At 40.4% G+C, this 22,807-nt stretch overlaps 1 protein-coding gene across 29 annotated transcripts in view; it reads right to left on the bottom strand.

The window, feature by feature from the left end:
* The window catches only part of PTPRT (protein tyrosine phosphatase receptor type T), a 572,020-nt gene that overhangs the window by 26,369 nt on the left and 522,844 nt on the right, over positions 1-22,807 (bottom strand). For 28 of the 29 annotated variants that reach the window (XM_083801726.1, XM_083801725.1, XM_083801723.1 and 25 more), the window contains 5 exons: positions 16,645-16,832; positions 10,500-10,587; positions 2,783-2,859; positions 1,811-1,847; positions 375-472 (listed from right to left, as the gene is read on the bottom strand). In XM_083801726.1, the coding sequence (XP_083657852.1) occupies positions 375-472; positions 1,811-1,847; positions 2,783-2,859; positions 10,500-10,587; positions 16,645-16,832 (488 nt within the window). The remainder of the gene's footprint in view (positions 1-374; positions 473-1,810; positions 1,848-2,782; positions 2,860-10,499; positions 10,588-16,644; positions 16,833-22,807) is intronic. The other variant, XM_083801737.1, reaches the window with a different exon arrangement.

Here is a 22,807-nt window from a genome sequence, read left to right as displayed (position 1 = left end):
ACCAGTCACACGTCCTCTCCCCTCCGGATTTTTTTTGTGGGTAGGGAAGTATTCAAATTATACAGATAAAGAATAATTATTATAAAAGCACATTTCTCCCTCTGTACTGAAAAGGAGACAGCTCCTCAGCTAGCATAAATTTGTATAACTCCGCTGAAGTCAAGGCTTACACCAGAAACAAGATCCTTATTAGTTTGGAATGGATGCAGCTAAGTATTACAAAATCTAGCATTTTAAAGGAAAAAACCCTGAATGGATTAATTCATTCCCTCACTACAGTAAGCAAAAAGCATTTCACTTGCCGAGCGTGCCTGCAGCAGCAACATGGTGCTATACTGGTTTGGTTGTATTTGCTGGGAAAATGGTACCCTTACCCTGCCCACTTCCACCAAGTTGGTGACCATGACAACACTTGCAGAGTTTTCTTGCCAAATCATTCTCCAGAAATCCTTCACTGTCTCTTGCATCGGCCCTGGGGCAACAGAAAAGACAAAAGGACATCTTCAGAGAGTGTAATTAATGCCAACAACCCATTTCAGCTATTTCCTAGCCACTGTCCTGTTCCAACATGATCCTCCTCTCCCTTTCAGGGCATCTCTCCACGATTCAGGGTTATAGACACTAAACAGCCTAGAGCTCTTTGAGGCATCAGACACCTCATCCTTCCTTGCAGCAGGTATTTAAAGTTCTAGCATGCTGGAAACGGAGGTGATGGCTGTATTGTAAACAGCGGAGATAGCTCCTGTAGGAAATCACATATAAGCAATGGGAGTTGGATGCACCATGCAGTCACTGTGGAATTAAGGCTGTATTGAAATTTTTTCATGTGATGCAACACAAATTCCTCTATTTCACATTTTAATATTTACTAATTATGAAGGAGAAAACATGCATAAATCCACCATTTTTTGAAGTCCTCCCAGAGGAAAAAAATTCAGGCTCCAACAGCCAAACAGCAACAGATTTATTAGACTAGAAGCTCTCTCTGACTGTTTCTTCTCCTCTATGCTGCAGGTGAAATCCTTCACCCAAACGTCACCCAATCCTGTCCAAATTCCATCCTCCATGTTCTTTGCATTGCTGCATTCCCTATACCCTTATAAACCCATATACCAATTTTATTCTGATATGTTCCTTTACTCCTTCAACAGGGACAAACCAGCAAGAAAGTCATGAAGTGGAACTTAAGAATGGGGTCATTTATAGTAACAACACATATGTAGGAAAGGAAGGAATGCAGTGAAATGAGAACAAATAATGGTAGAGGAAGTGGTCACAGCAAAACAGTTTGCCCAGCGATGCAGGAAAACAGCATCCTAGTGCACGGAACAGGAGTAGGGAGGCTCATCATCTAACGTTGATAGCTCTCAACATTGAATTGTGTTGGTTAGCTTCTTTCCTTTTTTTTTTTTTTTTAAAAAAAACCCCTGAAGGCAGAGGAAATTTCAACTAATTTACAGAAGATGGTGTTCTAATGCATTTTCTAATAGTTCCCACCAACAAAAATTCATCAGTCTCAGGCATATTCATACTGCCTTCCCCAAGCAATTTCACTCCAGAAGGTAAACCCAAGCTCCGTTAAGTCCCTTTTAGTTCGAATCACATACTTCATGCACAAAGGGCACATTATAGGTCGCACTGCCACCTCTAAGTCTTACTCCTGCAGCTGAGATTTTGAGTTTGAGTGTCTTAAATATCTCGGAACTTCAGATGTTCCCAGAACAGAAGATGTCACCCTAGAGATAACTCCTACAGCAATTTAAAACAGCAGAGGTTTTACAAATATATAGACATACAAGAATGAACTTGCCTTGAGTTGCAATGTAATGACGAGGCCGGTGGTACCCCTGGAAAACATGAAAAATATGGTGATGGTCTGAGATCACAGTTAAACAAAGCACAAGAGCATGCATTTTATACCTTCCAGATACCAACGACTGTCATACACTTAACGGTGTACTAACAATGGTTGTTGAACACATGAAGATAAAGAACTAGGCTGCCCCGTGAAATTTTAAGTGATGGTATCTCACTCAGGTTGAGTAATAAAACCCCCACAAAATCAGAAGATCTCATCATAGCAAAGAGAAAACAGGAACGGAGCAGTTTTCACTATTTGTTCAAAGAATAAAAGTGCTATAACTAATCCATGGTCAGCTCTGAAAACTAACACAGAAAAATGCATCTTCGTGTTTGAAAAACAAGAAAGGGGTGGGTTTGCCCCTGTATGATAACACTGAATGCTAGTAGTATGTAATTTTATGAAGTGCATTTTTCAGTTTCTTCTATTAAAGAAACTCTTCTGAACAGCATCATGTTCCTAAGCATTAGGAGATGCATGAAAGAAATGCACGTTCATTTGACAATTCTGCGTGTGCAAGAGTTCGCTTTTTAAATGTTATTTTACAATACTCTAAAAAAAAATGTCAATCCACTCATGCCTTCTGTCCTACGACTTTGTATGCAGTCAGTAAATATCAGATATCTGTTAACGTTATTGCGAGGGGCTGATATTGATTTTCACATACATCGTGCATTTAGCCCACATTCCACTTATGTTTGTGGATCTGTCAGACACAGGAAATCTCCATCTGTCTAGACTGGTCAGAAAGAATAAACTGGAGGCCAAGAACCTTCTCCCTGTCTCAACATGATGTCTGTATAACTTTCAGCTGTCATTCATATCAGACCAGCAGTCTGTCCCTACATGAGATGCACCAAATTGGTAAGCAGACTTGTCAGCAGGAGTGTTTGTCACTTCAGGAATGTCCATGAGCCTTACGTCGATGTAATTGGCGTTGATGTAGTCAGAGTGAGGATCCCCATCCAGCAGTTGCAATCTCACCCTTGAATGATCATCTGAAAGAAGGAAAGAAAAAAGTGACAGTAACAATAAAGAGGAGTTTGTCAGTGCTTTATTTTATCTGCCGATTCCTTCAAGTGGGTAATTGAATACTTATAGTAGTAAAAAATGAAAGAGTATCAGAGCTATTCCTGCTCCTACGTGCCCTCTTGTTTGTACTTAAGATGTAATGTTTAGATCTTTAAGTTAGTGTTCACTCAAACTCAACGTTCATTAAATTCACTGCCATCTCTATAAATTATTACAGAGCTATACGCAGACCACAGATGTTGCTTGGTTTGGGGTCTTTGCAGGAAGAGCATCTCCTTTACCAGAGCCACCGTCACCCTGGGAAGTAACAGCCGCCTTGGATTCGTCAGGTTCACATAAACTGAGGCAAGAACTAACAGTCAAAACCAGGATAAAAATGAGGTTGTGACAAAGGTATAAAAGATTAAAGGAGGATAAAATGACAAATGAAATCCTACAACTAACAAGTGGGGCAACCCAAGGAACTGAAAGAAAATACCAAAGGAAATCAGAGCAATGCTCTTTCATACAACCCGCAGAAACCACTGCAGCAAAATGACAGCAAGGCAAAGTGTGAAGCTGTGTTCAAGACAAAAAAAAAAGTTCATATTTTTAAGGACATTCAAAGTTACTTTAGATAAGGCAATAAAATAACAGGTATCAGTCTTTTGATACTCTCCCAGTATGTTCTGCAGTTCAGGCACAGAAAGGAAGCACCCCAGCGGGCAGATTATGTCATGACTGTCCACCAAGGGAATATTTTGATCTTCCTCTGGAACAGCTGGTGCTGAGCTCTGTCAAAGGAGGTACTCAGCGAGCTGGGCCATTGATCTGATTTGGTCAGGCAATCCCAGCCCCGGTATCCAATTCATTGCAAAAGTGTTATCTAAGAACCAGTTGCTTGGGAAAGGCAGTCGGGTTACGGAGGTCACAGCCAGGCCTGCTGGGCTCATTTCTGAAGGGTTTTATAATGAAGCAGAATACAGATTCCATTAAGTTTGTTTCCTCCCTGCTAGCTATGTAGACAGTAGCTCCTACGCAGTAAAGCATTAATATTTAGAAGCACTTTGCAAAATATGGACGTAGGCATGATTTAGATTCAATTAAAAAGAATCATCACAATAAAACATAAAAACCTGAGGTGTGATTCTGCAGTAACTCAGTCAAAAAGGTTTTAGTCGTGACTTAATTAAACATGGAATCAGATAATAATTGTGAAGACAGATGTACATACAGTTCTGAAAAACGGGATTTGGATGTATATTAAATATTCATTTGCTCATGTAAAGCAATGATTCTCATACTCTGCTCATTGTTTGGGTGAAATTTTCACACCCAAAAAATACAGCCACGTTGTTGTATTTATCAAATGCCATATCTGCATTCCAAAATGGTTTTGCTGGTGAATCCTTCAAAAGCTCTGCTATATTTGTATTAATAAATACAAACTTCGTAAATGCAGGAGGTATCTTTCTCTAAGTGCTGATGTTGCTCCCAGCTCCAGACAATTACCCATGCTCAAGGCAAGCACACTAGGAGTTGCACTAAATCATGTGTTTAGACAGACAACAAAGGAATTTATACTTAGAGCAATTCACACAGACAGACAACGAGCTGATTAAGCTGGACATCTGATGAAATACACAAAATCTCCTGTAGACAATTTCACACTTGCAATTCAAGGCAGGAAACTAAGCTAGTTAAGAATCACACAGAACAAAAGCAAAGAAAAAAGTCCCTAGGGCTAATGGTTGTGAGGAGAACATTTGCTAATCCTTCCTGTGATGCCACAGTATAATAATGTTATGAAAGTCTGAGCTTATTGCAATAATATAACTTGAAAAGTCATGAGACCCAGAATGACCCTAATGACAGGTGAAAAGAATCTCAAGTTAATTGTTTAAGTGGGACCAAGACACTGTCTACGTACAGGGTGTGGCTGAAGTGCTCTGAACAGCCCTTAAGGAAGAACTTACTTCTCTTCAGTTAATAGAGCCAAAATCACAAATCACATTTCAGCTCTTTGAGCCACTCCTAAATTAGAAACTTAAAACAGACAGGATGAATACGTCCCCAAGGGACCTCGCTGTGAAAGACCTGAAAAGGACGTAGCATAGGTCTATGAATTTAAGACAGTTATGCATAAATAAAAGGTGCTCTGTAGCTATTAACAAGTGTTTCTTTTGTTCACTTGAGCCAAAGATAGTTATCCTATCTATCTATAAAGAACAGGAAAGGATGAAGAAATGACCACTGGAAATGAATGATTAAAAAAAAAAAAAAAAAAGATATTCAGGTTTAGGTCATCTTATATTTTGGATTCAAAAGAAAAATGTTTTTAGCTGAGCTTTGCTTCAGGTGGATAGAATCTACAGTACGTCATCTCATGTTTTATAAAAATGAGACAATACATGTGGGAGATTTACTTCTCTAAAGAGTGTGAACAGTGCACCAGAAAAACTGTATATGTGTACATATACACAAAATATTAATGATGTGTAAACGGTGTCTTTAATCATAAGTTCATAAGTTTAGGAGACCATTCTGAATAAAAGTTCATGAACTAACTTACCTTGTAAATCACTTTCTTTCCAAAACTTTTATATTCTTTTTAAATCAAGAGCGACAAAAAAACAATGCAACTTACTATACTATTAACAGCAGTACTAATTGTCTTGTACTCAGTCTTTTCGTTTACAGACTTTAAAGGGCTTTTTAAAGAATGGTAATTATATTCATTATATCTACTCCCAATGGCTAGAATGTATTCCTGATTCCACATCTTTTCCACTGGACAACACTAGCCATACAGACAACATATTTAAGCATACTGAAATGTAAAGTGTTGCTCAACTCTTCTGTACATTCATCAGACGTCATAAAATCACCATGCGGTACAAATGCATCATAAGAAACTTTAAAAAAGGAGAGTAACAAGACAAATTGTATGTCTGTAATATTCAAGGCTGCAAAAAAATGGGAGTAGATTTACAGATGTATATTTGATTTTGTTTCTCTCTGTTGGCTATAGTTGGTATGCAAGTTAGCAGAACTCTGAATTCGTATGAAGAGTACTTTGACTGAAAATTGGTCTTAAAACAGATTTCAAAAATGACAAGAATTTCACTGAAAAACATTGTGCTCCCATTTTAGTACAAAGATGTTATCATTTGAAACTTCTGTCAAAATTCCCATTAGTGATCATTTGAAATATCATTGCAATTTTTCCACATACCATTTTGACACCAGCACTGGATTAATCTCATGCAACTTTCGCCATCTAAATATTATGCAGCTAGTCTAAATTGTCTGTCATGGTTCCCCACATAGTTGATGGAGAAATGCAGACATCTTTTGCAATGAATCAACACAGTCCTCCAATCCCATCCCCAGCGATCCCACACTGTGCCTTGGGAACAGGGTAACAGCAAGGTGTGAAACCTACCACGCTCCCAGGATCACATACCATGGACACTGCGCTGACAAGCAAGAACTTAGGCACTACAGAAGAAACCATGAGATAAAAATGCTTGGAAGATAAGAGATTTACATTCTAATTCCAAAACTGACATTTGTTGTTATTGTTTTTTAAGCATTATCCTTGTTCATGGACAAGAAGTCCATTCTACCCATGTTTCAGCTGGGAGCTCTGTTATCCTTCTCTAGTGTCTGTCAGTTCCACCGCAAAAACCTCATTAATTCGCAGTCTTCCAGCCCAAAGCATATGGCAATCAGAGCACAAAGAAAATGAAGCGGGTTTCTCTACTGTCTTTTGTTACCAACTCCATAGTTTTTAAGGGACCATCACAAAACGTTAAAGTCATTGCCTAAGTGGGAAGATGGTGGAGCTCCACTGCAGATGGGAGAACTGTCTAAAGAAGCACTGGTACAAGCATCCCTGTGAGTGCTAAGCTCCTCCTGTAATAATATGCTCAGAAAAGGGATAAGACAAAAGGGAAAGATGGTGCTCTCCTGTAAGTTAAAGTAAAACACAATCCTACATCTCTACTTTCTCAGCTCTCACCTGAGTGTTTTTACACTAAATTTGGGGATGAGGAGAAATAGAAGTAAAGATCCTATATAGCTTTTGGATGTTTTCTTTTCTATGTAATAGGTCCAGCTCAACTCGCAAGTACAACACCTCTCCCCTAACCATCACCTGCTGATGCACTTTGAAAGTCTCAATATCAATTAAAATTGCCCTAAAGCAAATTTAAATAATGTAGATTCAGTACACATATGCATCTACTACCTGCCCTTGCTCCCTAAGATGGTCTGCAAAGACAAACTCACCAGTTTTTACAACTAAAGCACCAGTGCATAGACCGTGGACCCTGTTGATGTATCAAAAACTTCAAGTAGAGCAGCTCCCTAAAGCATGGTGGATCCGTGAAATTACAGTTAGCAAAAAGAAACCATCTTTTCACCATCAGCAATGGATCTCTGTGGTCATACAGACACCAAATCCATTCCCCGGCTTTCCCTTTTCTCTAAAATCATGCCAAAAGTTCCAGACTGAAAGGAGCCCTGCAAAGTCAGGGTTTAAAGAATGGAAGAGCTTAGGGCTCTCCTGCATCTCCTCCCAGTGAACTGATACACCTGCAGTTTTGGTTTGCAAATCTAAGGAGAGCAGATGTTGGGGCTGATCGACGTTTTCACAGAGGCACAGTGTTAATACAGGGTAATACCACTGGGAAAGTGGTGAGCTGAGTAAAATGGTCCTGTAAGTGTACTACTACCCAGGAGGCCGTAAAGACAAGATCTAATCTGCTGTGAATCACTGAGCAATGCTACTTGTTGCAAGACCTTATAAACCCACATTTTAACAGAAATCTCTGAAGCAGCTACAAAAGTTAGATTCAAAACCTGACTATTCAATTCAGTCCCCCAGAAAGCATGCACTATGTTGTTTCAGGACTAATGACACGGCGACTGTGGTTAAACAAATAATATTAATTGACATCTGCAACGTTTTACCAAATGCACCAGTAAGAGCAATCAGTACGTACTCTGGGTTTTACCAGCAACTGCAGCTCTAGCACAACAAAGCAGCTAAGGGTGTAATTGTTTTCCGCCTCCTCTCCTCTGCTCAGGTGTTTGCACAGTCTGTACCCACCAAGCACAATTCATTTTCATGATCCGCCTGGATGGAACTGCTCTCCTGCTATTTTCAGCTCTGCTGTCAATTCTCTATTCTGGATTCTGTCACTGCCTTTACTCGGGGAAGTTGCCCAACGTTACCCACCAGTATGGTCTGGCTCAAGGCTTAGCCAAAGACAGCAGTGATAATTTTGCACTGGTTTTACAAAACATCTGATGAACATTATGCCCCTTCCTTGGGCATCCTCTCTTCCTTCTCCCCAGCACCTTCAAAGAGAAGCAGATACCTCAGTCCATTTTACTTCATCACTCTTTATGGCATGTTACTAAATTCTCTGTGCCATCTTTTATAAGTTTGTCTCCTTCTCGAAGTCTTTATTTCATATTTATTTGAAGTGAAGAAAACCATCCCAGCCTTGTTATTTACCTTCAACCCTTCTGCACCCCTGCTCTCTTTCATGACCTTTGCTTTCCCTACTATGCCTTTCCATCCTCTCAACCTCGTTCTGATTTTTTTCCCCAACAACAAGCTCTCAAACCTGAGCTTTTCTGATGTTTTGTACTATGCAGATACTTCTTTCTTAGCTTTGATTACATTTTGCATTTCCTTATTCAAGCGCATCACCTCTTATCTATGTTCCTACTGTATTTATATTTATAGCAAAAGGCTAACATCATTTTTTGTTAGACAACAATTAATCTTTTTGAACACCCTCCCTTTGGATAACAACCCATTTATCTTCCTTGATTTTGCTTCCTTAATTTCTTCTCACGTTTCACTTGGAGTTCAGTGTTTTCTTTGTGACCACCTTCAACACAAATTAAATGGTGGCTCTTGCACAGTCTTGCCTCTTTTCACCTCCACTTTGACATTATGTCAACCGCTTCCTCAAAATCCCGCAGAGACACACAGTCTTTCATGCTTCTTTCCTTATATCATACTATGGCACTTCCACCTTCAAACAAATGTGTAGTTGTTATAGCTGGATGATTCACCTCTTAGAATAATTTGATCTAAGCTAATTGTCTAGACATGCAAATTGAACCTCTGTCTGGAGGTATCTCGCTGCCACTAGCAACACGGGAAGCTTACAGCAAGGCTGTGCTTTTTGGCAGCTGAAGATAAGGGGGATGATTTCCATGCTATCTGTAATATTCTAGTAGTACCATTTCCATTTTCCACATGGAGAAACAAAAAATTATGGGAACTGGTGGCCTGCTCACAACCAAGGCAGAAAGGCAGCAGGCAGAAGTAGGATCAGATCAGGGCTCACAAACTTCTGATCTTCATTTCCAGACTTCACCCTTGCCATAGGGTTCCTGATCTGTTCTATGCCATTACCCCAAAACTGTTACATGAATCACTTCTTTCAAGTCTTAAAAGAACAATAGGGAAGTTAAGGTATGTGAGAGAGATTTCTTTGTGACAAGTTTTTTTTGTTTGTTTGTTTTCCACTTCTTTAGTAAAGTCTGTTTGTCCTACAGGAAGTACACATTTAACCTGAGAAAAAATATACTATTCAATACGTCACTCCATGTGACTTAATTTTGCTTTTGTAGTGTTCCATAGAATTATCCAGTCACATAAATCTATGACATAACCATTTATATCCCTATTTCTTGTTCTGATGGTCTCAGGCCTGGCTTCTCCAATTTGATGCTGCTCAGCAACCCTTAAAAAGGATGGTTTATCACACTTCTCTTCATATGTCCCAGTCATTATAGCAAATACTGAAATACTGGGGTAAGTTGCCTGGAGAGTTGTTGGAAAGCTTAACTTTGGAGATCTTTAGGAAAAGGTGTCACAAAGATCTGATAAAAATGACAGAGGTGGAGCTAGTCCTGACTTGGAGACTAAAACTAACCTCAGTGGTTTTATGGAGCCTTCCGTGCCCTGTAGTCCTGCAAGTGTTAATATCCCTATAACACCAACACTAATTGGTTACGGAAAGAAGTAAAACTAAGAAGCTTCCAGTGCATTTTCAACTGCCTTACTGTGATTCTGAAGCAGAAGCTAAGTTTGTCCTAGTCATCAAACCAGGTATAGATAAGTAGCAACTGGTCCACTGGTTCCTGACCACAAGGAAGGAGAAAACCTGATTTCTATCTATATCTTTCATATCTAAAAACCTGATATATCCACATCTCCTTTTTCACTCCCACTTGTGGCACTGAAAGATCTGAGTTAAGTAATAAAAATGCATAGAAAATGGGCATCGTCATCCACTGTGAAAATCTGACAAACAGATTTAGTCCTTAAATTACAGACATCAAATACAAAGTAAGGTAGATTTTACAAGTATTAAAAAGGGTAAAATCATGCGTTAAGTTTACATAGAGCAATAAAAAAACCATAAACCAAAAAAAAATATATCCTAGAAATAAACATAACACGTAACAATCCAATTGAACTACTGAATGCTCAGCAATGTAAACCAGCTTTTAGTGAGGTTCTCAAGCACACCGTTTCCACAAGATGCTTATAAAACCATACAGAAAGCTCAGTGCAATGTGCATTAACACCTACAGGAGATTATGTTTCCGTATCTATTCTTATTGCGGTTTTCGTCTTCTTTGGCTGTGTCCCAGGATGCTGTCTGCCCCTCGGGTAGCGCCTGCAAAATAAACAATAGTGGAGTGTTTATAAAAATCTGGCCAATGCCTTCAGGTGGATTAAGATGACAGACGAGGGCAAAAATAAAGGCACTGCATAATTCAGTAGTCAACTAAGCAAACAGCTGTTCTCGAGGAAAGGGCACATCTACTATCGCAAAAAGCAGAGCTTGGTGCAGTCCATTTGCATCTCTTGGCTTTTGCTAGCTGAGAATCATTTTCCTCCTGCGAGTTCAGATCTAAAAGGATCAGGAGAATTTGTTTCTGGCTGCACAGACACAGGTTAACCTCATTTCTCCTGTAGAACGGGGTTTGTGGAGATTTCACATATGTACACTGCTAAGAAAACCCAGATGGCAGAAACACGGGGCTCAGGCTCTCAGTTCAGCACGTACAGTGGTTTAAACTATTTCTATGTTAGCAATGGGGTGATGTAATACAAATCACTAGCTGGTTTTCTCTGAGGAAAAATAAAAAGCTCAGGGTTTTAGATTATGTCTAAAAACAAGAGGCAAAAGGAGGTAAAGCATACTCATGAACTATGGAAATAAATAATCATTTTCCCCAAATTTGCCCTTTTGGTCGAGAAAGGATGGGTTAAGGAAACCAGCAGCAGACAGCGCTGCTTTACCACACAGCTTGGTCCTGCAGCTATTCTGAACACAAGTGAACGAGCCACTTTCTCCTTGACACAAGTCCAGGAAGGATTGGAGAGGCAGAGCCAGGAAAACGGCAGCTGTGCCGGGGTCTGGCTGGAGGACAGTCCTGCCTTCCTTGGAAGATGGCCTGGACTATCCACCCACAAGCAGGACGACCTCTCTCCCTGTCTCAGGACCGCCGGGGATGCCAGCAGCAGCAGCTGAAAGCAGCTGTCACAGCAGTGCTCGGCTGGAACCGCAGCGGCACCGGCCGGCTGGGCACGGCTGGCACCACAACTCGAACAGAAAGCCACCAACGAGCTGCAGACAATTGGCAGCAGCTGCACCCAGCCCAGCCACCATTTGTGCGGAACACACAGGTGGGAAAAGAACGGCTTCCACTGAGTTTTCTCTATAGATCTGCCTCCTTCAAGATCTACTCCCTAACACGAGCCTATATTACTAAAAACAACAGCAACGTTACAAATTGCATTATTTATGGGTCCCCGGGGAATTGCGCAGTTTTTATACTGCTCTCATTGGGGAATCGTATCTGTCTTAGCTAGCAGCAGGTAGTTTGACACAGCTGTACTGGAAAATGAATTTATATTCATCTTCACAAGCCATCCAGGTCTATTATGGTGCCTGAATGCAATAGCAGAGAGACACAATTATTAGGATCTACAACACCGGCATTGCAATTAAACTTAATATGAGCAATCCCCTGGCAGACCAGATCGTTGCGAATTTCCCCCAAAGGGGTTCCAGGACAGAAAATGTCGGGCAGTGCAGCACTGCCACAAGCCTTGCTGACAAAAGACAGGGACAGCGAGTTCCTATTCAAAAGCCCAGGAGAAAGAGTAATAACTGTAATTGGTGAGGGCTTTGATCGCACATATATTTCCTTTACAGACAGCTGTTTCCAAATAGCAGCTCATCTCCTGAGCACATAAAAAAAAAAAAAAAAAACACAAAACACAAACCAAACCAAAAAGCAAAACAAAACAAACCCCACAAAAACCTACACACAATGACAACAAAAAATCCCTAAGTAAAAGAAAAGAGGTGAGGAAGGTTCATTTTCATCTTCAAATACTAAGGAAAAAAGTGCCTTATTTTTCTGCTAATATCAAATTACAGCAGATTGACCAGAGAATGGCAACAGTCATTAAACATGTCATCACAGCCATCTGAAAAGGGAAAATAAATAAGTAAATTTCTCCCTCATCACGTCCACGTGGGGGAGGCCATCTTGGCCAAATAAAATATGTTTAGGTCCAATAAATCCCTTCTCAACCAACCTTGTCCTTTCAGGTGATTTGAACATGAAAGTCTCCGTTGAAATTCATGTTTTTATATTTGCCTGAGATAGCCTCCAAAGATTTCAGAATGTGCGATTTTTCATCTCACTCAAAACCAGAGAATTCTCTGCGTTTTGTGAAACTACCCATCTCTGAAGAAATGAAGGGGGGTTCTGGTTGGTGAGGAACAAAAACTGCCTTTGCAGAGTGCACCCATACCCCTGCTTCCATAACACGCCAGATGAACAAATCGGAGTAACTGCACACATCCAGGTGGTACAGCATTGACAATTTTGTTGTGATACCACTAAAAACTGAGAATTGAAACTGCATTAGAAATACAAAGGCAAAAATATCAATTATAATTAATATAATTTGCATCCAGAAAAAGAGGAGCATTCCTAACGTTTTATTTCTTGGGTTTAGGTTTGTACAATACTTTTTTCCATGATCTCAAAAAGGAATATTTCTGTTTCTTTGTGTGGCATCGTTAATAGCAAACCAGCATCGATAGATCTCTTGGCTACCAGTATTTGACCCACGTGTGATGCTTCTACAAGAAACACTCCCAATTCTTCTTTGTTCAATTTGTTACCTGCAAAATTCTGGTGTTTAAAAATCTAGGTTTAATTTTTAAGCTTTTCTTTCTTTTCTTCTTCTTCTAGAGAAGTTTGGTAAAATTCATGCTGAAATATCATCTCAGTAGTGGAATTTATGCTATAATGAAGCTTTTAAAACTAAAATGATCTAATTTTTATCTGAAATTGCAGGGCCATATCTCTAAAAGTCCCCTTATCTCAATTAAAATTTCCAAGCACCGTGGCCCAAACATAGCCGAAGAGTTCACATTCAATTGAGACTCAGTGCAAGCCAATATACATTTCCAATGGATGCATTTAGCTAATTTGCAGTTTGTTTTTCATTTAAGTAGGAAAACCTGAATCATTCATTTGCTCTGATGCACCCCGATGCTGCTGTATTCTTGCCAAAGGCAACACTATCAATTAAAAGCCTTGCCGCTCATCTCAGAGCTCACAACATAGTCCTGAGCATCTCCCTGCAGCCTCCAGCTTCTCAACACTGGTGGCAAAACTCTTCCCATGACTCTGCTGTGACCCAGGATAAGAAACTGGGAGAAAAAGAGAAAAAAAAAAAAACCAAACACCCCAAAAAGCCCTGGAGAGAAATATTTCAGCCAGTTCAGCTCCCCAGTCTGGTACAGAGCAAGGACATACAAAGCATTAAGCCAACATAGTCCAAGGACAGCATATATAGTGACAACCCTACTGCCAAACATTTTGTAATGTCACTTGATAGCCTGAGCTCCCGGATCTACTCTTTTGATCAGACAAAGGCTGTGCAGCCAGCCAGAAATGAGCGGGTTAAAATCCAGAGGTGACTTCAATCCACTGAAGCCTGGCAGTAGCAAGATGCCTGAGGAAGGAGCCACAAAATCCAAAATAACTAACAGTCTCAGTAATACAGCAAGTGAAATGTACGTTAGTGACATCCTAAATCATATTTGAAAATGAGTTTGGATACTTAAGCTTATTATCTCTGCAGCCAGTAATTGGTGCTCGCAGTATGGCTATGGGACCAGTCTAGCAGCTCACAACAAATCAGGGCTGATATGTTCTGAAAAAGGAACAGGTGACAGTTAAGCAAGCCCCGTGTAAATGTTTATGGCCGTGCCTAATCCCAAACAGTGCCATCTACATCCAGTGTCAGTGATATATTTTTCTCTTGGGGTGCACGAATTTTATTGCTAAAACAAACAGCAGTCACTTTGGCCTCAGGTGCAGCAGGCAGACCCCAAATAACACACATGCTGCAAGTGCTGACAGGTTCCCGTGTTCACACACACAGTTATCAGCCAGTTCACAGAAGCAGTGACACCGCTTACACAACCACATCCTGGTTTTTACCTCAGTGTGGAGTTAGATGTAAGATGCAAGCACCCGAAAAATTTTCCAAGATGTCCCCAGTAAAACACATTACCTGTGCCCTAGTGCTCTGCAGGTGAAGGGGTACCAAACAAATCTTGAATGCAATTCCCTGGTTCCTCAGTGGAAATGGGAACGTACAGCGATAAGAGATTGTCATGTATGACTGATACATTCTGTTCAAAGTGATTTTTTATGAGAGTAAAATTGTTTGCTAACATGTCACTAAGTAGGCTCTCATTTATGCTATCAATCTGCAAAGTAAACAGAAAATCAGCTTCTTAGAGGAAAAAACATACAGGCAGATGACACTAATATTAGTGTTTAAAAACAGATTTTAAGAGACACAAAAATAAAATTTCAGGTCTTCTTTTTTTAAGCTTTTATCAACCATTTTGCAAAATGTTTTGCAAAGCAGGCTTTCCAGCTTTGCATTCCTCAAGATTTCAGCCAACTTAAAACTACCCTTCCTACCTTCCAGGATTTACAACAGTCCTCGACATCCTCCCTGCAATTTGCAGTATTGCTGGTGGTGGCTGAAAGCTGCTTGGAGCCAAAGTGCTACCTGCGGCCCATGCTCTGAAATCCAAATTCCACCATCTAAAAGGACTGCCACTTAGGGCAATTGCCTCTGATTGAAGGGTAGAACAGCAAAAGTGATTTAAGAGCTTGTGGCATTCTCCAGGCTATTTCTTGTAAAGAAAGGAATTATGCAAATGTATATAATGTCATCATCATTATATACGTATGTAGATAGCACTTTCTGGGAAACGCAGAACTTGTGGAGCTGAAAGTTGCATTGACATTTTTCATGCTAATGTGTTATTTTGATAATTACCAATGCCGGTGCCAGAAAATTACATATATGCCAGCACCTGTTTTCTTCTTGAACATCAAGAACTAGATCTTAGGGCATCTGTAATTGAGCTGAATTCAGCTTTGGGTACTACTCATGGAAGTGGAGGCCAAGGGGGGCTAAGTAAATCTCCTAAGAGAATTAATACCCTTTTTCCATATTAAACCAAGCTCTTTGTATTGATACTTTAATTAGTGTCCCTGATTGTGGGGCACGAGTGACTAGCCCTGGTTAACATACAGTTACCAGGATCATTTGTTATGACAGTCTTTGATGCTGTCTGATTAAAAAAAATACTCCCTGGTGACAACCAGGAAAAGATTGCCTCTCAATTACAGCAAACCCCAGCATCAATGATATAAACCCCATGGACTCCAACTTGCAGGGTGGAAAAGTGAGCTGTTTTCATTAAGTAACTTATTTTTCACAGCTGTTATGTTATTTTTAAGTAGTTTTAATGCCACTATGCATATTAATTACTTATTGCCTTCCCACAAGCTTACTACATTCATTATAATTATCGCTTGCTACAGCAAAGTCTCACATATGTTTGATGCTATTTCCCTCTTCTGTTCTCTCTCCTCTAAATGTATATTTGTCTTCCAACTCCTCCCCAGTGCCACACTTCTTCTTGGCATTTGGATTAAATTCCTGGTCACTCCAGCTATTTGGCTGCAGGGTGGAAGGGCTGCTTTCATATTTTCAGCTTACTCCTTGCCCCTCTCTTCACACAGAGTTGCAAGAGCAGGTCTGCTGAACATATTCTGAGCCAGAGGTTTAAGCATACTGGAAAACTCCATCTTCATTTAAGCTACACAAAGCTGCTGCCGCTGCCTTTGCCTTTACAGTTCTGCATGCAGGTCATTAAGCTGTGATTTAACTTGATCAATTGCTACAGAGTATTTGGGGCTCCCCAAAAAAGCAAAAACCCTTTCTTTTCGTAAACCCTGCTTTGCCCTATCGTCTACTAAAGCACACCAATAAGTAAGGGACTATGGGACTCCAAATCCTTCATGGAGTTCAGCACCTATTAAATATTTACTCTCTGCTCTTTATTGGAGAGAGTGCACACGAACACAATGTCATTCTCTTACCACTGTATTAAACACATTTCCTCTGGACCAGAGAGCCACCAAAGATTGCTAGTGCTGTAAAATCCTAGCCTTATAAACAGAAATAAGATGGAGGAAGGAAAGGATTAGGAGGGTGAGTGAATTTAAGGAAAATAAGCTTTTCAAAATGGTTATCCTCCCCTCCCAAGCATCTATCCCTTAGGACTGCCACTCCTCAACTTATTCACGTGAGTGAAGGTTCCTCTCACCTCATACTCCTCTTTAAATCCATAGCCCTGTCCTCGCTTCATCTGGGTGATGTGCTGCAGCAAGTCGGCCACTCGGATGGCTGGCTGGAACTGCCCCCGGGGGTAGGACATTTCCACCGGCTCACAGCTCCGGTACGGGTGGGTCTGGATAGTCAGGGTTGGCTGGGTCATCTCTCCATGGCTACTGTCTGTTTTAAAGACAGGGAGGCAAAACAAGCTTTCACCTATCTGTGAGTTCCACTCTCATTCCTTCTCCACTTCTTTGTTTCTCCACCACCCCATAGGTTGGTGCAGGCAAAAGAAAGTAAAGAAATAAGTAAGAAACACACACTTGCCTACAGCTGCCCAGAAACACTAACTCACATTCAAATGTTTTTTGAGTCAAGGAGACAAACCCAGAGATGGGACGGGAATAAACAGCCTGTCAGGCACAACAAGCATATAGCACGTATAGTGAAATAGCAAATTTGTGAGTTCTGCGTAACGACTCCCCTCGAGTTACATACCTTTCTTCACAGACCTGCAAAGAACAGGACCAAAAGATACATACAGATGAGCAAGATATTCAAGCGAGATTTGGGGTGTACAATACGAGATAAGTGAAAGGGGTCCAAGTTAATAGCAAACAAATTATTAGCATTTCAAATAAACCACAAAGGATGTTAGAAGCAAATTAAACTGCTCTGCAAATTCAGGTCTAAAATTTATGTCAATTGCAAAGATGTGATGTTATGAGAAAGAATAAAAGAACACAAAAATACTTTCCTTGTATGCACAATCTTAAAATTCAGATGTATAAATTTAACATAAAGCATTCCTTTTTGATAGAAATACTTTTAAAATCTCTATCACTACATAGATGTAATTATAACCTCTTATACTCCCTGCAAAACTGCAAATACATAGCAAAATACTCCTGTTGAACTAAAAGCAAATAACATGAATAGCCAAACAATTGACTACCAAAACATTTATTTTTAACAAGAGAAACTAAGAGTAGCTGAAAAATTTAGGTTTTTATCTACTAGAATTGACCAGATTTATAGTTGGCCAAATCAACTGTTGTTTTTTTCCCTATGATTACAGGTATCTAAAGATCACAGAACCATAGATGATTGAGGTTGGAAGGGACCTCTAGGGTCCATCTGGTCCACCCCCCCCACCCAAGCAGGGACACCTGTAGAGGGGTGTCCAGTGCCCAGCCCAAGCAACTTTTGAAGATCTCCAAGGAGGAGACCCCACAAATTCTCATCGCAACCTCTGCCAGTGCCCTGTTACCCACGCAGCACAGAAGTGCTTCCTGATGTGCTTGGGTTCTTTGGCCTTAACATCCTGCATCAATTCTTTCTGGTCTTAGCCAAAGCCAGCCTGTTAGCAAAGAGAAAATATATCTTCAACCGCTCAAAAAAAAAAAAAAGTTGACAATCGCATACACAAGGCTCATTTCGTACAGAAAGCTTACTGAAAAGGAGCCTGAACACTATCCCCTGTCAGCAATACTACAGTCATGCTTTAGAAGGGATAAAGAATGAATAAATCAAGTTGCAATTTCAGGGTGATTTTTAGAGACAGAAATATGGCCAGTGTGCTATTGTAAACATTACTATCCTTGAGAAATCACCATGAAGATTTGATCACAAGCAGTCAGGATCTCTGCTCTGTCCCTCACTGCAAAATTGGGCAGGAGCAGACAGATTAGGGCATTAGAGCGCCTTTTCAGCAGATGGCAAAACAATGACATGACAAAACATGACAAATAATGCTTTAGCTGGTTTCCTGTTATATTGGAGGGAAGATACCAAGACAGGCATATGCTCTGTTTTGAAGTTATAGGACTACGAGAAAGAGAAAGGAATGACAGCAGTGGACGCACGGCCACAGGGCAAGCTGTGAGATAAACGAGACTGGTGGCTGAATGATCACAGATGCTGAACATATCCTGCTTCTTCTGAAACAAATTACCATCAAGGTGACCACCTGCTTTGAAGATCAGGCTACTCGATTTAAGGATTTCTGAAGCCCAGTTTCTCATAAACATAGTCACATTTCCTTGGACACTCCAAGATTTATAGCTATGTTTCTAGCGAAGCAACCCTCACATACAAAATGTGAATAAATTTGGGATTTAAGGAAGAGTAACATCCAAAGCATTTGTATAATCATCCCTAATGCTCCAACTAATGACAGTGTGAGAACTCTGAACAGAGGGAATTTCAAGGCTTATTAATTCCCCTAGTTGGATTCGCTTTCCCCGTGCATCTTTCCTCTCCTATTCCCTATTAACCTCCTGTAATGGAGAGGAAAAGATTTTTACTGCGGACCATTTCCAACAGACGTACTATGCTTAATTTTCCATCATTAGGTTTAATACAAACCCAATTTCACAACTGGCTTCTCTGAAGAACGTACATGTAATGCCACATTTTTATCAGCCCCAATTAAAAAACATTACAATATCCCTATTCGAGAGGGAGTCTTAAAACTAATGTGTGGTTCTAGTGCTAATACAGTCAGGGCACACGCAGAGCACAGGCTACTTGTAAAACGGAGCTCAGATCAGTCAGCTTCTTCATGGGATATTATTCGTTTTCTTCAGATCCTTTAATTCTGGTATATTTGGCTCTCTTCTCCCAACAGCATCCTAGGAAGAGGTGAAAGCCAGAAAAGCAACCCCCTTTCCAGAATAACTTCCTCCACCCATGTTCTGAATCTGGAAGTAGAAGATGCTCAGCAGCAAAGAGGGGTCTGACTCTGCCCTCTAAGTTTACAGTGACAACTGTGCTTCTGGTCTCTTGGGTCAGACAGAAATATTACAAAATCCACTGACTGTTGTTAACAGCTCTTGCAGTGTGGTCTGCAGCATCACCTTTCACCCAGTCAAGTGTTTCTCCTAAGAAAAACCCACGTCACACAATCTGGGTCATCCTGCTCTCAAGCCTAGAGCACATGGAGCTGACACTGGGAACATCACCTCTGCTGGATTTCTGTAACAAAAGCATCTTGAATGCCCTCTGTGCACTATATGATCCAAAAGAAAACCACAGAAAATCGGCACAGAAATTTGCACCAACTCAGGAGGGCTGCTGGTTCTTTCCACAAGCATCTTATCTGGACAAGGAAAAGGTTGGAGGGGCTTTTATGGAGATAAATTACAATGTATGAGGTGAGTCTAGTGTTCATATGTTCTGCCAATAAAGCCTGATGCAAGAAACATATTGTTCCTTCCCGGTCTAATCACACCACGAGTCTGAACGTAAGCATGGTTAATGAGGCGCTCAAGCAAGGCACTACACCTTCTCTCAAGATGTGCTGTTTACAGCAATTTGTGAACAATTCAAAACGCAGGGCAGGAGGGGAGGTAGCAGCAAACCCATCTCTCACCAGGACAATCAACCGAGAGTCTTCAAATGCTTACAACCAGGCTATGCTTTTCCTGCAGGCTGCAGCAATAAAAGGCATCTCGTGCCTTCTGGCACTGCTACTGCTGGAAAAGCCAACCAAAATACCAGCCCCTCAACCCCTCAGATTCTGCTTTAGTTGTTGCACTGATGGGAAGTCACAGCACTCCTCCACAGTCCCTCCTGTCTGTCCCCTTCTCACAGCCACCCTATTCTTTTGCAAACAGGGATGAGGTTGTAGGACCAACTGTCCATGACCTCCGCTGAAGTTCTTCTGGTGCGTCTAGAGCGCTTGTGCCTTTAGTGAGTTTTCAATGAGAAAAACAAATCAAGAAAACACATTTTTTTTTTGAAAGATGCTTGAAATAATTAACTGAAATTGAAATACTCAAACTAGTAAACATAGTCATGCATCAGGTTTTTTTTTGGATTATATTTCATATGCCCATCTTATTTCTAGCAATATGTCCTCATTCTGTTGATAGGAACACAAACCACCACACCTGACTGCATACCGAAAATGGGCTACAGCATCGAGAAATAATCCAAACCCAAAGATTGCAAGCGATGGTGATTCCATCCTGACCCTAAAAGTTGTGGCAATGGTTAATTACCCCTGTTGTCTAAACATTTCTTAATTGCAATTTGATTTTGTTTAGCTTCAGTTTCCAGACACTGAATCTTATTATACCTCCTGTTAGATTAAAAAGCCCTCTGAGTATTTGAAAACTTGACCTACGTAGGCACTGATCAAATCACTTCTCCAGTTTCTCTTTGATAAAGTAATTTGATTGAGAGCTTCTGAATTCTCATTATGGCAGAGCGTTCAGGGCTCCAGTTCCTTCCTAGACCCATTTCTGATTTTGCAAAGTTCTTTTTGTGCAGATGTAAACAAAACAGCTATTCTGCATGTTGCTGGAAACAAACACACTGTTTGTAATAGGCTTTTTTCTAATATTAGCAGCTGCAACAGAAAAATATTTTGTCAGCTTGTTTGTTAACCCTTCTTAGTACAACATGCTTTGTTCCCACACAGAGATGCCCATTGCCAATGCAGGAATTTTGTTTTCTTGAAGCTGACACTTTCATTACCAGCCTAATAGTTCACAGAACACCCTGAAATTTTGTAGAAGACATTAAATCAACAATTCACTGGCTCCCACATAACTTCCTTGATGGTGAAACTCTTCAGGCATCTCAACTTATCCGTTAGAGGTGTAACTGCAGATAATCATATTTAACAACACCGACTACACTTATAATATTCACAAGCTCTCCTTGCTTACAAGAAATGGTACTTCTGTGACTCTCTCCTTTGCTGGAGAAATAATCATAAACTTGCTGAAGTAACCTGTGAGGTTCTACTCTGCTAAGAGAAACACAAAGGAGTGCTGTGTGCTGAGAAAAGCCCCAGCAGAGGCTGGCAAGGTGGCATCTTCCCTCATTTGGGGAGTAGCCCTGAGGGTGAGATATTATTGCCTGCCTGCTGCTACACCACCTTCTATTATATACTTCTGTTGCTGCCCAGACAACTAAAATAAATGTCTCCCTCCATGGCAAAAAATGATACATTTTTCTGTACATGTCAGCAATAAAGTGAAGAGCAGCTGAGAAATTCCGAGTCGCAGCCTGCAAGTGGCTGCGTACAGCCAGACCCCTGTGCAACATCCCAGTAAAGCTGTTGGGAGAGTCACCTCTGGGGCTGAAGCTCTGGCTCCTTTTACAGGCATTCTCTTGTTTCATAAACCCAGTTTTGGTACCCTGAGAGAGAGATACCTAGACACATATTATGGTGTTGCCCTCGGATTAGAAAACTAACCTAATGCCTCAAACAACTGAAAGCAATGCTGTGCTGATGTGCAACCTTCAGTATGTAGGGAAGTTTCTTTCGAAACTTTTACTTTAATATCCCCAAATTCCACTTGTTACTGAAATGACAGGCGTATTGTCTCTGTTTATATTTTTATTCTCTTAGCCTTGGTAAGTGTGTAACACAGTAAGACATCCTTTGCACAAAATAAATTATATTTTGAGCGGTGTTTGTGACAGATTTAATTACACACATCCAATCTCTCTCTACTAGAGCAATGGCTGTTGATTACTTGACATCTTCCACGTACAACTACAGGACAACTAATATCTCTTGCCTTCCACCAGGGATATGGTGGTATCTGGTAAACTAATTTGCTTTTTGAGTGCATCAACGCTTTATTATATGATAAATATCCAGCTATAATATACCACACGCAAACCAAAGTCGAAACATCATCTGTCTTATGATATCAACTGAGCTAGAAAAGGCAAGTTCCTTAACCAAAAGCCTTCTTGACAGAACAAATCATTCATTTCACAGGCTATGAAGAAGCCACATGGCTGGAGAAAATTTTCTATAGATTTTAAAGAATCACTTGATAAATACTAGCAAAAGTATATTCTAATCTTATAAGAATTATTGATTTTTTTTTCTTTCGTATAGAAAAAAAGCACTGTTTTTAGATGTGAGGAAGATGCTTTGGTGATATGGGCTAAAACTTGGGACTACTGGGTACCTGTATAACTGTGCAGCTGTTCAGATTTGTGGGACCTCACCAAGCCAAACCTGACTCGTAGGTGAAAAGATGCTGTCAGATCTGCCTTCCTTACAGAGCAATACATTAGCTGAAAAGCTACTGGCAACTTCAAAACAGCACAGAAAACCAGAAGCCACTAAAGAAGAATTTTCCAAGCCACAGGATCATATGCAGATGGAAAGAAACCTAAGGGAA

This window comes from Anser anser, assembly GCF_964211835.1.
Source record: "Anser anser genome assembly, chromosome: 16".
Classification (NCBI taxonomy): Eukaryota; Metazoa; Chordata; class Aves; order Anseriformes; family Anatidae; genus Anser; species Anser anser.
This window is presented reverse-complemented; position numbering and strand designations above follow the sequence as displayed.